Source organism: Anomalospiza imberbis, chromosome 1, assembly GCF_031753505.1.
Source record: "Anomalospiza imberbis isolate Cuckoo-Finch-1a 21T00152 chromosome 1, ASM3175350v1, whole genome shotgun sequence".
Classification (NCBI taxonomy): Eukaryota; Metazoa; Chordata; class Aves; order Passeriformes; family Viduidae; genus Anomalospiza; species Anomalospiza imberbis.
Genome location: NC_089681.1, coordinates 60,571,223 through 60,585,836, shown reverse-complemented (window position 1 = coordinate 60,585,836; position 14,614 = coordinate 60,571,223). Strand labels below are relative to the sequence as shown.

Sequence of the window (14,614 nt, the reverse complement as noted above, 5' to 3'; positions counted from 1 at the left end):
TGGCTATCTAGTGTTAAGAGCTGGTTTCAGTGTGAATTTCAATTTCATGGAAAATGCTGGCATTTGCAATTACTTTTCATCGTAGTTTCAATCAAACAAAAAATATCATTACAAATTTAAAAAATAATTGCTTTGAGGTTAAATAAAGTTAAGAGTGTTAATTTTAAAAATATATGTAATATTACATTTAATTAATTTTATTCCTCAATTACTTTTTGAAGTGAAAGGAGGAATATGGAAACAAAAATGGAACAAAATTAGAAAACGAGGTCTACAAACCCAACAACTGCATCAAGTTCAGATTCACACTGAATTACAATAGTCTGGTCCTTTACAAATTTCTGTGCAGTTGTATCATGCAGTTATGTTTTCTCCCTCACAGATGTCTCCCTGAGGTGAGGAACACATATGTTCTCCTTCACTGATTACAACAAATGCCACACTCCAACTGCATGGCACTTTTATGAAAGTCGAGAGTAACATTACTTACCAGCCAATCTTGGGAATTTAAGGCAACATTGCTTTAGGCTCTGTTCATATTCCCTTACCAGAAAAACAACCAAGATGGTAGCTAATAAACTGGAAGGTCTCACAGAATAGTGATTGATAATTAAGTAATGTTTGATGATTAACAGTTATCATAAATATATAGTTATCATAGTTATCATAAATATAAATGATCATAAATAGTTTGATAATTAAGCAATGTTGGGAATGCAGCCCCTCTGAAACCTGAGCATAGTAACCACAAATTTATTTCTGATTTTGGAAGCATTTCACTCAGACAATGTCTAACCTCTGCAGAATGTGTAAGCATATTTTCTATATCTCTCTAGTATCTGAGAAGAAAACCAAGTCAGTATACTTACTCAGTGATAAATGCATGAACAAAAAAAATCACACTAAACTAGCTGGAATTTCACTTTTTTCATCTTTTAAGACAAGCAGCTCTTTCAAGAGCCACATGGGAAGTTTTGCTTAGTTCTATTTTATGAAATAATAGTGTAACTTCAAATAATTTCTGAATTTTGGTTTGGTCAAAAAGTCACAGATACTATTCTGAAAGGCAGCCGTGTGAAAAATCGCTCAAAATAAGAAACAAGGATAATTATTTGCAACCTGCTACCACATGTTGGATAGCAGTATCAAATCTGTGGTGATACACATCTGAATTTGAATTTTTGATTTAAGTAAAATGGGTCTGTCCTGTTCATTATTGTTACTGCCTGGCACATCTCTGCAGCAGAGTATTATCCTACTACATTTCACAGTTCAGTATCTTCGGAGGTCTCCAGAGAAAAAGAGATAAATAGAGCACACAAGGAAGAAGAGAAGATAACAATATATGTCAGGGATGAGATAAACTCAGTAACTTCACACCTGCTCTTGCTTAGCCTGCCTTTCCTTTCAGCAACTTCTGAAATCATAGCAGAAATCACAAATATTGGACAACAAAAAAAACCTAAAAGGCAGAGCCCCTCCTCAGAGATCTTAAGCTGAGAATCATTACTGTTCTTAGTATATTATTACCAATGCCAAGTTTAGAAAAGTCTTCCATGAAACACATTTATATAAACAGCTAATACAAAGATGTCAATACAGCCTTATAACAGTTAGACTTTGAAGTCACCTCTTTCTCCAGAAAAAACCAAAACCAAAAACCACCAGAAAGAGTATGTACGTGCATGTGTGTTTGTGTTGAGCAGTAGAGCTGGCTTCTAAGCAGAAGTAAAAGGCAAATCTGAAACACCAGAACTAATGAAGCCCATATACCTAGAGATCAATAACTCGTGGGTGATCGACTTCAGTGTGCAAATATGTGCAAGAGCAAAGGTTAAAGTTTTCCTTTCAGACAATGTCTAACCTCTGCAGAATGTGTAAGCATATTTTCTATATCTCTCTAATATCTGAGAAGAAAACCTATATCTATATCTCTCTAGTATCTGAAAGGCATTAAAGAAGTCTCTCTCCCCCTTTTATTCCTGGGTAACAAGTTAAAAGTGCAAGGCTTTTGCACAGCAGGAGCTTTGACCACCTCCCTCTTCTATCAGTTACCTATTCCATCCAACCCTCAAGAACACTATCTTTCAGCTTCTAAGTCACTGTTAAATTAGACTGAACCTGCTCACATACTCAGATTTATTGCTGGGGTGCGGGGGGAGAAGAAAACCTTAAGAAAGATGAACTTGTGCAAAAGAACCATCTCCTTATAAAATTCCTTCTTCAGCTGAGGGATAATGGAGTATGAGGTTACAAATACTTTAACTCAAGGATAAAAGTTCTACTACTTTATCATCTCTTCTATGGAAATACAAGTTCCTTGAATCTTTATTGTAAAGGAGGCAAAATAAAGATCTTAAAGGACTTAAGAGCCTTCTGCAGCACCTAAGTAAAGATATTTACAACAGTCAGCTCAGTCAAGCTTGTATTTCAACCACATACCAGTAGGCATAAAAATCCCAAGTCTTACTAATTCCTAGTCACCTGATACAAAGCTTTTCAAATTACTGTCCCTTCTTATTTTCTACCTATTACTGAAAGACTAGTTTTCTGTATCACAGATTAGCTATTGTTTATCACTATGGCTATAAATTATTCACCCAGGCCAAACAGAATTTCACATTCATTTTTAGCCAAAATTCTGGTAAGTCTTTGCAACCTGCATTTCTTTATCTGTACCACTCTGGAGCTGAAGTTTGATAAACACCAGTTGCAAGACTCCACTACAACTTGTGTACATGAAACACTAAGAATATGAGCATGAATATCCAACACATTCATGTTAATAATTTAAATAATCACAACTTGGAAGCATACAATAGAGAAATCTTGGTTTTAATTAAGTACAAGGAAAATAAAACTACAGATGTTTCAGCTACCTGAATCCAACTTAAGTATCACCACAGGTAATCTGACACAAAATATAAAGCCAAGCAAGGGTGCAAAGTAATTTGTGCAAAATGAGAGACATTATGCTCTTTTGACAGTGCCTGCAAAAATCCATTATACAGGCCATTCTAGGAAAAAAAAAATTAAAATATTTAAGCAAGGACAGCACTATCAAAATAGTCAGCATTTTTATACTCAGTTGAACTCAATGTATTAAAATGTATTTAAATGTATTAAAAATTTATCAAAAGGCTGTACAGTAATAAGCCTTCCCCCCATCACTTTTCCAAGATCATCATCAATTCTGGTCTTTAGAAACTGAATGACATCAAAAAAGCAAAAATATGGAAGGCTTTAAATGGAATTATTTGATGAGAGAAAACAGCTTTTAAGGACTGGCAGGGTTTCCTGCTGCATTACAAAACAGTCAAACAGTGTATTAGAAAACACAGTAAAAAAGAGGTTACTTACTTTGATATTACTGTTATTCCTCATTCTTTATGCTTACACTATTTTAGAATATTCCATTCAGTTTCCTTTGAGCCCCACAAATTAGCTTAGCACAGTCTGTTCACATGGTCAGTAGAACTGACCTGCATTTGGTCTTCTCTTTACATTTTCTTGCTTTAAAATGAAATTGCTGACTGTACAGAATTCATTTTCTTGCTAAGCAAAGCATTTAAGTGAGGGACGCTTATCTCCATCTTTTGAAGTGGTGGACTACCCCCTGCCCCACTTACTTTATTTTCCCTTGTGTTTTAACTTCCCTTCCATATGCAGAGGTAAATGATTTATGGATCCTTTTCTCCTTGATACATGATTTATTTGTATCAGTTTCCACCAATTTAGTGTTCTGGTACAACACTGCCTTTGAGTCTCCAAAATTCCCTGCTCTTCAACTTCCAAACCTCTGAAAACACCTTCCTACTATTACATTTTCTAAGATAACTTTCAGTTTCTGCTCCAAGTTTTCTATCTTTCCCCTCTACATTTACATTAGGTACTATAGTATTAGCACAAATTACCTCTGTAGCCCTGAGACCACATTCCTCATTCTTGTTTTTGTTCTGAACAGTTTGGTCTTTTCAGACCTAACACTAATTTAAGAACTGCTTTAAGGAAGGTGGTAAGAGAGGCTGCTTCTACAACATGCAGTTAGAACTTCTGTCAAGGCTGAATAACTAAGAATATTGTTTTCTCATAACAAGCCGATATTCATCCAGGACTCAATATGAACAGCAGGCTAAAATAATTCTATCCAACTTCAAGATCATATTAGCAGTGAGAAATGCTAATGCACAAATAAGTAGATACCTTTAAAAAGAGAAGAAAGAGCTATGTGACTGTTCAAAAGGAATATACTGAACAACCAGAAGTCAACTGGAGTGATTATCTGAAGCAGCACTTAGCTGTATCTCAGCTATTTGCATATCCTGTTATTTGAAATGCAGTCATTGCTTTTCCAATCCTCCCATTCAATTTAATTCTCCTTGAAAGAGTCTGGACCTGCAGTCACTCAGTCACAGAATACCCTAAGTTGGAAGGGACCCACAAGGACCACTGAAGTCCAACTCCTGGCCCTTCCCAGGACAGCCCCAAGAACCACACCATGTGACTGAGGGTGAAAAATGTCTTTGACAGCCATGCAATTATTCTTTTTAAAATCAGTTAGGTACCAGTTCATGTTGTTCCTCAAGTGCAGCTTGAAAAAAACAAACATACCTATACAACTTTTATGTATAACAAGCACTGAGTAAAGTTTAACTTGCATTTAGAAAATAAATTAAATATATCCAGCTATTCTTCTGGAGTTAAAAGAACATGCCCATCTCAGCACTGGTACCTCAGTTTTATTTCAACAAGGACACTGGTTACCTTCTCATGTCTGTGAACCTGATTTTATCACAAAAGAAGATCTTCTAGCATAAAATTATATACCAATGTATAGTTTGGAAGAATCCGGTTTGAACTGTCAAAGAGCATTTACTCAGAAATATGATTATTTAAGAAAACCACTAATAAAATGTCTTAGCTGTGGTATACTGGAAGAGGAAAAAATACAGTTAAGACTGTTTCTATTTCCATATACAACTTTTATTGCAACACCTGTATTCTAAGTGTACAGACACAAATATAAAATGACCCATGACAGGCTTTAAAGCTGCCCAAGTAGCGAACTGAGAAATTAATTCGGTATTATAGCCAAAGTTGACAGGACTTCAACAGGTGATAGGAAGCTTCCCCAGTCTCTCTCCAAGAACAACCAGGATCCACCATAGTTTTGGTCCAAGATGTATGCTTTAAGTTGGCAGCTGAGTCTAGGAACGAGTGTATTTACCCCAGATGTGCAGCATAAACACAGAAGCAATAAAAAGAAGACTCATGACCAAAACTGGAACAGGTCCACTAAAAATAAAGAGAAAATGCATTAACATAAAAAAGAAGTCTGTCTTGCCCATTATCAGCCAAGTGAGCTCATCAGTTCATATGAAATTGAACAAGAAAACACTTCTTCCCTTCCCACAGAAATACCTTAAGGCACATAGAAATGGGATAGTCATCTCTATCAAAAAACTGCTGCTGCCACCAATATTTTACAAGACAGTTCTATAAAACCCTAAATGTAACATAAAAAAGCACAACAAATCCCCCCCCCTTGTTAAGAAAGCCATTAAAGGTTCATTATTATTCATCACTGTTTCCACAGTCTTTGGAAAAGTATCCCCTGTGTTTACAACTCAGATAGCCAACTGAGCAAAGATGCAGTCCGATATAAAAAAAACAACAGAGTCCTCTAGCGGCTACTAAAATTTTGGCAAAAAAATCTCATTAGCTGTTTTATTTTAGAGGTTTTGTTTCATTTGAAAACAATGGCAGCAGTGGGTGAAAGACGGGACTTCTGCTTTCTTGAAAAGCATACATAAAGTAGCAAAACTAAATCATTAAATCTTTACCTAAAATGAATAAATTAGGTTTTTTTCATTCTTACTTTCATATATTGTTCATAAATTGCATAGTAATGTTTTTAAAAAACAAGTTAATCTTAGGGTGCACACTGATAGCTTCAATTAGCTGTTTCATGCTCTTCTGAGATGCAACAGTTACATTAATACATACACTCAACACTCCTTCATACCACTCACTTCACACAATCTCATTTTTGATTTTCAACATGCTATTGGGAAATCTGTTATCCAGCCTGTGTTACCCTCCAGGGTACTGTTTGTAAGCATGCAAATGCTACCTGAATACAAAGTAAAAAAAAAAAAAAAAAAAAAAAGGAGACTGAAAAGGGATTCGGAGAGTTGACGCATTTTTCTATGAGCTCATGATCCACATACTTGAAATGATTACAACTGTAATCTTACACTGAGTTTTAAAACTCAGTTATTATCTATCAGACTTAGACTTATTTGGGTATGGAGAATCCTGAACATAGACATAAAGCATTTAGCAAATAAACCAATAACAAAATAAACAAAGTCCACATACATGGTGACTACACAAGCAACTTCTTCAAGGGGTTTCACTTAGCAACAGAATATAATTCTCAAACCCTAGCATTTTATACATATAAATAAATATATTTTATAGTTTTTATTTATTTATATATATGTATACATGTAAGTTTATAGCCTACATAATATAAATCATAATTTATAGTCCTTACACTCTATCTGAACTACTATTTAATTCATTTGAGCCTTCAGCAGTAGGAACAGGTAAGCTGCTCTGCCAAAGGCACACAGGAACAAAGAGCCCCAGTAATCAGAACAGAACTACATGGAAATAAACAGTGGGGACTGATTGTGTGTTCAGTATTTTTTTAACATGAAGATGACATTGAACTCCTAGAGAAAAATCAACTCTCCAATACTGACACATATATCTCATTTCCTCCAGTCTCAAAGAAAACTGTTGAAACCCTGCAATTCTCCTCCTCACACCTGCATCTTCTCAGGCCACCACAAATAAATAAATGGATTCAGACACCTCTAAAAATTTGGTACTGTGAATTCTCAGAATGTCTTTCATAAGGCTGCATATTGTACCACAAGCTCAGTTTGACTTTTTATCCACAGGAAACTGTCTATAGCTCTTTAAGCAGGAAAGCCCAAGACAAGATACAGGAACCACAGGCACCAAGTGACCCAAAAAGATTAAAAAGCTTGGGTTTAGTTTTCTTTTCAAAGCATGTAATCTCCAAGCTTTAAAGAGAAAAATATCATATCCCCTCTCAGCCAAATCCTCCACAACTCCCTTTCACTAATAGCTGTTTTTTAAAGGAATACACATCTTGAAGCATCTTGCAATGCAAATAAAGGATCTTTCCTGATGGGAACCAACTTGCCTATTCAACATCTTTATTATTTTGGATATTGAATACAGATACAAAATACCCAAAACATCAGTCTAATTCTGCACAATATAAAATAATATAAACTTTTTTATCTAGAGTAAAATTCCCCTCATTGTAGCTAGTAAGAATTAACCTGTTTTCAGGTGGTTTTATGTATTTTTATAGTAATTTTAAGAGCTTGCATTTTAAACAATATCAAAAACCACCAAAAAGCCCACCCACCACCACTACCAGGCTAAGCTTTACCATTGCTTTATGCAGTAGTGATCACAACCATTTCTAAAAACAGCTTCAGTTGAAGCACATCACTGAAGCAATCACAAACCCCTGATAACCCATTCTCACTTTAAAGCCTACTAAACAGGGCAGAGATAATAATAATTTGTTGCTGTGGAAAAAAAGCAAAATTGAAGAAAAATACCTAGAAAGCTGTAAGCAAGAAAGTTGCTACCAAGCCATGACTCATAAAAAGTTGCAATCTAGTGTGAGGTGCTTTGTAAAACCAACTCACTTTTATAGGTTTGATTCTTTCATTAAAACCTGACCATATGGTTACCCAAAGTAGCTTCCAAATAAACCACTCCCAGTGCTCCAAAACCTTAAAATCAGGAACCACTGTGTTTCAACATAAATAGATGGGAAAATCTGTTTACACTGAAGATGAGAACAACTGAGTGCCATTCAGCACCAAAAGTGAAATCAAAGGATTCATAAGGAAACTTAGCAAAATTGTTAAAGCTTGTATCACAAGTCTATTAAAAAAATCGTAATGCCCTCCTGTTTGTGTTTTTTTTTCTTGTTTGGTGCAATTCATTTTTTAAACTGAACTTTAGTAGATCAAACAACAGATAAAACAGTTGCCTTGCTTATCTGCATAGATTTGCTCTAGAACACTATTGCTCCTCATTTTCTTTGCCTTGTCTCCTTTCTGGACTCGGAATGCAGTAAGCAAAGCAGAACATCACTGCTTTGGTGGTTTGCTGATACATTTTGTTTTCTAAAGTTTCAATTACATATTTAAATGAAAGCATGTAAAACAATTTCAAAGGAAGGATTACTCACAGAACTATCACTAAGTAGCCTATCACCAGTCCTTCCCCAAATGTTCTATTTGTGCAGCTACCAGCAGCCCTCTTGAAGAACTCCAAAAGAAAATATTAATGGATTTGAAGCAAAAAAAAAAAAAAAAAAAAAAAACAAGCAACAGGGTCAGCCCTGAGCATCTCAAGACTTTTCAAGCCAGTAAGAACAAGAGCTCGTGAACTGTAATTCTACAATAAGCACAAATTTCCATGCAGGGTATAACTTACCACACACTCATCACCTCAAATACACTTTCCATCTTGGCTACACCAAGTATTAGGCTGCAAAGTTTGTTTGGAAAGTCATCTGAATGACTCAGACTGGTCAAAAGAGTAAAAACTTTGGCTCTCTGTATAGTTTAAGGGACACTACTAGGTATTTGATCATAATCTTGGAATATTCACCTTGTGAAAATGGAGATACACAAGGTATTGGCAGGCTATTTTCTAGGCAAGTTCAGCTAAAGTAATTTATCTGCAGCTTTTTAATAAAAAACACCAGATGCAAGTATACGGTATATCAGTTACATTGTATTTTCAAGGGGTGCACAGGATCATAACATAGCTATTATAAGGCAAAACCCAAAATATTTACTTGAAAGAGAATGAAAACATGCACACAGATGCTTTAATTCATTGAGACAAGTGGCCTTTCTCAACTTCAAAGTGACTGCTCACAGCCTTCAAAGACCACTTAGGGTAAGCTTTGGCAATTACAAAATACAACTTGTACCTACCTTTTTAAAACCACTGTATCTTTAAAAACGCCTTCTCCAGGATTACAGATTAAATACGTCATCCCAACCATCAACTCAGCATGTTTGCCCATGTACACCAGAACACTGACAGATTATTATTATTAATTCAAAGACTGCAAGACTGCGTAGGCAGGGGAACTCTACAGCCCTCAAGCCTGCAACCACCTATTCACCCAACTTACACTTTGAGCCCTGGCGAGTCCTCAGTGTAGAACCGCCACATCCCACCAGTCCCTGTGGACGTGGCACGGCCTGCACTCCTTGTCCCACAGCTGGCATTTTTCCTTTAAGGGATGACAGAACAAAACAAAGACCAAACAACACGTTAGCACTCCACCAGCTTCTAGAACCAAGCAGCCCACGAGACTCTGCAGAAATAGTACACTTCACAGAATCAATTAGGTTGAGAACGACTCTAAGATCATCAAGGCTAACCTATGACCCAACACCACCATGTCAACTACACCATGGCACTAAGTGCTATATCCAATCTTTCCTTAAATACCTACAGGTACAGTGACTCCACCACCTCTCTGGGCAGCTCATTCCAGTGTCTAATTGCCCCTTCTGCCTGATGTCCAAGCGGGCGCAGCTTAAGACTTGTGTCCTCCTACCCTGTCTCTAGTTGCCTGAGAGAAGACACAGCACCTCACCTGGCTACACCCTCCTTTCAGGCGGTTGCAGAGAATGATAAGGTCACCCCTGAGCCTCCTTTTCTCCAAGCTAAACACCCCCAGCGCCCTCAGCCCTTCCTCACAGCACTGATGCTGCAGACCCTTCCCCAGCAGAGAAGAGTGCTGCTCTTCTCTGGACTAGCCTCAGCCTGTGCTGCCACGTCAGCAGAGGGCACCAGCCCGGGCAGCACGGCAAGCAGAGCGCACGACGGGGGCAAGAGCTGTCCCAGCTGGGGAGCGGCGGCGGGCACCCACCTCTGCCGGACGGTGGATCCCGCGGCGCGGGGAGCCACAGCCTTGCTGGGGGAGCGGCCGGAGGAGCCGACGCTGGTGGCGCTGGGGTTGGGCCCGGGCTGTGGACAGAGGAGAGAAGCGGGAGCGGGTGAGAGGCGGCGAGCACTGCCGGCGGGGAAGGGGCGCCTCAGCCGCCCCCCGCCTCGGGCAGCCTCTCACCATGGCGGCGGCGCTGGCTCGGGCTCGGCGCGGTCTCACACACGCTCCGCTACAGCCGCTCCGGCCACGTCCCTGCCCGCATCAGGCTCCGCCCCGCGCCGCGCATCCCGGGGCCTCGCGGCTTCCCCGGATAACGCCTGAGCAGCAGCAGCCCCTTATCCCTGCACCCCTCGCTCGGCGGCCGCGTTCCGAGACCGCTGCCCTCTGTGACGCCTCGGTCGCGCCCGCTCCTTGCGCAGCGGCCGGGCCGGCGCGGGACCGCGGCGAACGGCGAGTCGGGCAGCAGCGGGCCGCCCGGCGGGCGGAGCGGGCGGGAAGGCCCGGGAGGAAGGGAAGCAAGGCTGACGTGTCCCACCGGGGCTGCCGGGCTGCGCATGCGATCCCGCGGCAGCTGCCATGGAGGAGGCGGAGGAGGCGGGAGCGGCGGGCCCGTCCGTGCTGTTCCTGCACCCGGACCTGGGCCTGGGCGGCGCGGAGCGGCTGGTGGTGGACGCGGCGCTGGCGCTGCGGGCGCGGGGCTGCCGGGTGCAGATCTGGACGGCGCACTACGACCCCGGGCGCTGCTTCGCGGAGACGCGCGGGCTGGCGGTGCGGCGGGCGGGCGGCTGGCTGCCGCGCAGCCTGTGCGGCCGCGGGCACGCCCTGTGCGCCGCCCTGCGCATGGCCTTCGTGGCGCTCTACGTGCTGCTGCTCAGCGGAGAGACCTTCGACGCCTTCGTGTGCGACCAGGTGCGGGCATGGACATGGGCAAGGGCATGGACATGGACATGGACATGGGCATGGACATGGGCTAGGGAGCGCCACTGCCGCTGGCCCGACTGCAGGCGGGGGTACTGATGGGCTGCTCTTCACAGAATCACAGAATTGTTAGGTGTGAAAAACGCCAATCGCTTGGTTTTTAAAATTTTAAAAGTTTGGTAATAATGAAATGGTTGTAAAAATAGTAATACGATTAGAGTAATAAAAATTTAGAGTTAGGACAATTAAAAGACAATAAAAAGCAAAGAATTACGGATGTCCGGATGCTCTCGGGCACTTAAGCCGCAATAAGCATCTTTTGTGAACAAAGGAATAACCCTTAAAAACCATACACTGTTGCATATCCATACATACTTACTGGTTATGCATACATTCTATTTAAAATAAAAAACTCTGTCTGGAATATGTCAACTCCTTCTTCTAATCCCCATGGCATCTTCAAGTCTGAGCAAGGTCTGAAGAAATTAGCTTCTTCTGATAAGAAAACCATAAATTCCTCTTCTCTGGAAGATTTAGGTGTTTTGGGATTGTTCTCTCAAAGCGAGTATCTCATTCTTTTTAAAAAAACCCCCACATACATAGTTTCTATCTTAACTACATTTTCCATACTATCAAAATGTTAATACAGCACTTTAAATCAATATAACATAATACATATAGTATACAATTTAATATTTGTGAAAAGCCAATCATAAAATAGGCATTTTTACACATTAGGGTTGGAAGGGGCGTCTGGTGATCATCTACTCCAAACCCCCTGCAAAAGCAGGGTCACCTACAGCAGGTGGTGCAGGAGCGCATCCAGATGGGTTTGGAATGTCTCCAGAGAGGGAGACTCCATGACCTCCATAGGCAGCCTGTTCCAGTGTTCTGCCACCCTCAATGTAAAGAAGTTCTTCATGTGGATGTAGAAGTTCTCATGTTTTAGTTTCTGGCCACTGCTCTTCATCCCGTCACTGGGCACCTCTAAAGAGTCAGCATCCTCTTGAGTTGAGATCCACCTTTGAAATATTTACATGAATTAATAAGATGCCCTGCTAGTCTTCTCTTCTCTAGATTAAACTGGCCCAGTTCCTGCAGTCTCTCATAAGAGACATGTTTCAGAACCCTGGAGTATCAAATCCCCACAAAATTGGATTCATTATCTGGTGTGCAACAAGCCAATAATGACACACTCAAGAGAGAGACATTGATGGTTTGTTTCAGAGCTGTGCAAGCCTGGCTGCTCCACGGTGTTGCACAAATTAAGGACACCCCATCAGACTTTCTGTGCCATCTTTTATACACAGAAATTCAAAGTTAGTAACATTCCAAATTCAGCCTCTCATAATATTATGATTGGTTAATATTATCCAGAGAAGGGCAGTGAAGGTGGAGGAGGGTCTGGAGCTCAAGTCTTATGACAAATGGCTGAGGGAGCTGGGATGTTTAGCTGGGAGAAAAGGAGGTTCAGGGGGACCTTATCACCCTCTACAACTGCCTGAAAGGATGTTCTAGCAGGTGGGAGACTCCCTGACAGTGAGTGACAGAATGAAAGAACATAGTCTTAAGCTGCACCAGGGGAGACTTAGGTTGGACGTTAGAAAGAATTTCTTTAGAGAGGGTGATTATACATTGAAATGGACTGCCCAAGGAGGTGATGGAGTCACCGGTCCTGAATATATTTAAGGAAAGACTGGATGTAGACCTTTATGCCATCATCTAGTTGACACAGTGGTATTGGGTCATCATTGGGATTTGGTGATCTCTTTTCCAACCTAATTGATTCTGTGATTCCATACAAGTTACATATCCTCAGTTAACTTCTACATTTGCTCAGGGAAATGGTCTTCACTTAAACAGGTGTTTCTGACCCATGGATGCGTTTTTTAGTGTTATAATGAACATAGTTTAGCTAGAGGATACAGGGACCTTGAGTATTTTGCAAAGTTAGCAATGTAGACATAGACATAAATCCACATCTTGATTAACTACACCTTTAAGGCTTGTCAAATGCAGGGATGTCGTTGACTAAGGGATGCTAGCTGCTGACAGTTCCACTGATGAGGTCTTATTTCTTGCTGATAAGGCTTGAAAGTATACAAAGATCTTACATCAAAGAACATCCTGACTTTAGATAATCTTGACCTATTCCACATTTTGCAATTTACCTCTTACATTCTGGGGCAGCTGGAGGGAGAGGATGCCACTGCTGCTTGGACTTTGCTCCCAGCACCCTGGGTAGTGGGAGAAGGAGGTACTTGGAGAAGTCCTGATGCTTGATGGGACCTTGGTGAGGAGCTGGGAGAGATTATAGGGCCACAAGAGGTCCTGGATGAGGGAGTACAACTTGATGTGCTTGTGTGGGGGAGAAGGAGAAGGCACTTGGCTTGCAAAGCAGCAGCTCTCAGAGCATGGCTTTGAAATCACATGTACACACTGGTGGCACTGACACAAACAGTTAACCTCTCCTCTTGTCCTGTCTCTGGTTGCACTAGGTGTCTGCCTGCATTCCTGTACTTAGACTGGCCAGAACCCGTAAGAAGGTTTTGTTTTACTGCCACTTTCCCGATCAACTTCTGACCAAGAGAGAATCTTTCCTGAAGCGCCTCTACAGACTGCCACTCGACTGGCTGGAAGAGTACACGACTGGCATGGCAGACTGTATCGTTGTGAACAGCAAGTTCACTGCCAGCGTGTTCAAAGACACATTTAAGTCCCTATCACACATAAAACCAGATGTCCTCTACCCATCGCTCAACATCAGTAGCTTTGAAGAAATTGTTCCTGCAGACGTAGCTGATCTGATACCAAAAAAGAAAAAGTTCCTATTCCTTTCCATTAATAGGTATGAGAGAAAAAAGAATCTGGCATTGGCTCTCGAAGCTTTGCACGAACTTCGAGGGAGACTTGATTCTCATGAGTGGGATGAAGTTCACCTGGTTATGGCAGGTGGTTATGATAAGCGAGTTCTGGAAAATGTGGAGCACTATGAAGAGCTGAGGAGACTCGCAGCCAAACTTGATGTTAATGACCATGTCACTTTTCTGAGATCATTCTCAGATGAACAGAAAATCTCTCTTTTTAGTAATTCTGTGTGTGTGCTTTATACACCAAGCAACGAACATTTTGGCATTGTCCCTTTGGAGGCGATGTATATGAGATGTCCAGTTATAGCAGTTAATTCAGGTGGTCCTTTAGAATCAATCTCACATAATGTTACAGGATTTTTGTGTGATCCTCTGCCAACGCAATTTGCTGATGCCATGAAAAAAATTGTGAGAGATCCTCTCTTAAAGGACACAATGGGAGCAGCTGGGAGAGTGAGAGTTATGGAAAAATTTTCTTCAGAAGCTTTCTCAGAACAGTTGTACCAATACATACGCAGATTAACAGAATAAAATTACATTCCTATGTTATATTTTACAATACTGTGTCTTTCATTTGTGTAAGGGACTAGTATTCATTGTGACTAATGAAGAACTAGAGATAGCTGAATGTTCTTGTTTTGCTTCTTGCGCTGCCTTATGTCACTTGACACATAGAAGAAGCAAAACATGTTCCACTATGTCACTGGAAGGTTAAAATTTTCATGTAGTAGGCTGATCTGCCATTGCAGGAGTTCTTTTGTGTACTGTGCCTTGGAAAAATGCGAAGTTT

At 40.8% G+C, this 14,614-nt stretch overlaps 2 protein-coding genes across 2 annotated transcripts; one reads left to right on the top strand and one right to left on the bottom strand.

Annotated features, from left to right (window-relative positions):
- Positions 1–4,961: 4,961 nt before the first annotated feature.
- Positions 4,962–10,350, bottom strand: SEC61B (SEC61 translocon subunit beta). Its single transcript, XM_068194302.1, has 4 exons — positions 10,217–10,350; positions 10,019–10,116; positions 9,272–9,373; positions 4,962–5,295 (listed from the first exon to the last, which is right to left on the bottom strand). The coding sequence occupies exons 1-4, from the start codon at positions 10,217–10,219 to the stop codon at positions 5,208–5,210; spliced, it is 291 nt and encodes a 96-aa protein (XP_068050403.1). The 5' UTR covers positions 10,220–10,350; the 3' UTR covers positions 4,962–5,207.
- Positions 10,351–10,490: 140 nt separating this feature from the next.
- Positions 10,491–14,383, top strand: ALG2 (ALG2 alpha-1,3/1,6-mannosyltransferase). The gene is made up of 2 exons (XM_068194287.1): positions 10,491–10,945; positions 13,453–14,383. Exons 1-2 carry the CDS (start codon positions 10,613–10,615, stop codon positions 14,353–14,355), a joined length of 1,236 nt encoding a protein of 411 aa, XP_068050388.1. The 5' UTR covers positions 10,491–10,612; the 3' UTR covers positions 14,356–14,383.
- The last annotated feature ends 231 nt before the right edge of the window (positions 14,384–14,614 follow it).

Bases quoted from the DNA above. Each gene is read 5' to 3' on its own strand.
- SEC61B (XM_068194302.1), bottom strand. The intron at 9,374-10,018 runs GTGGGTGCCCGC...CATCCCTTAAAG, and splicing joins GGATCCACCGTCCGGCAGAG to GAAAAATGCCAGCTGTGGGA. The intron at 5,296-9,271 runs GTAAGTTGGGTG...CTTTATTTTTAG, and splicing joins GACTCGCCAGGGCTCAAAGT to TGGACCTGTTCCAGTTTTGG.
- ALG2 (XM_068194287.1), top strand. From the start codon at position 10,613: ATGGAGGAGGCGGAGGAGGCGGGAGCGGCGGGCCCGTCCGTGCTGTTC. The intron at 10,946-13,452 runs GTGCGGGCATGG...TGGTTGCACTAG, and splicing joins ACGCCTTCGTGTGCGACCAG to GTGTCTGCCTGCATTCCTGT.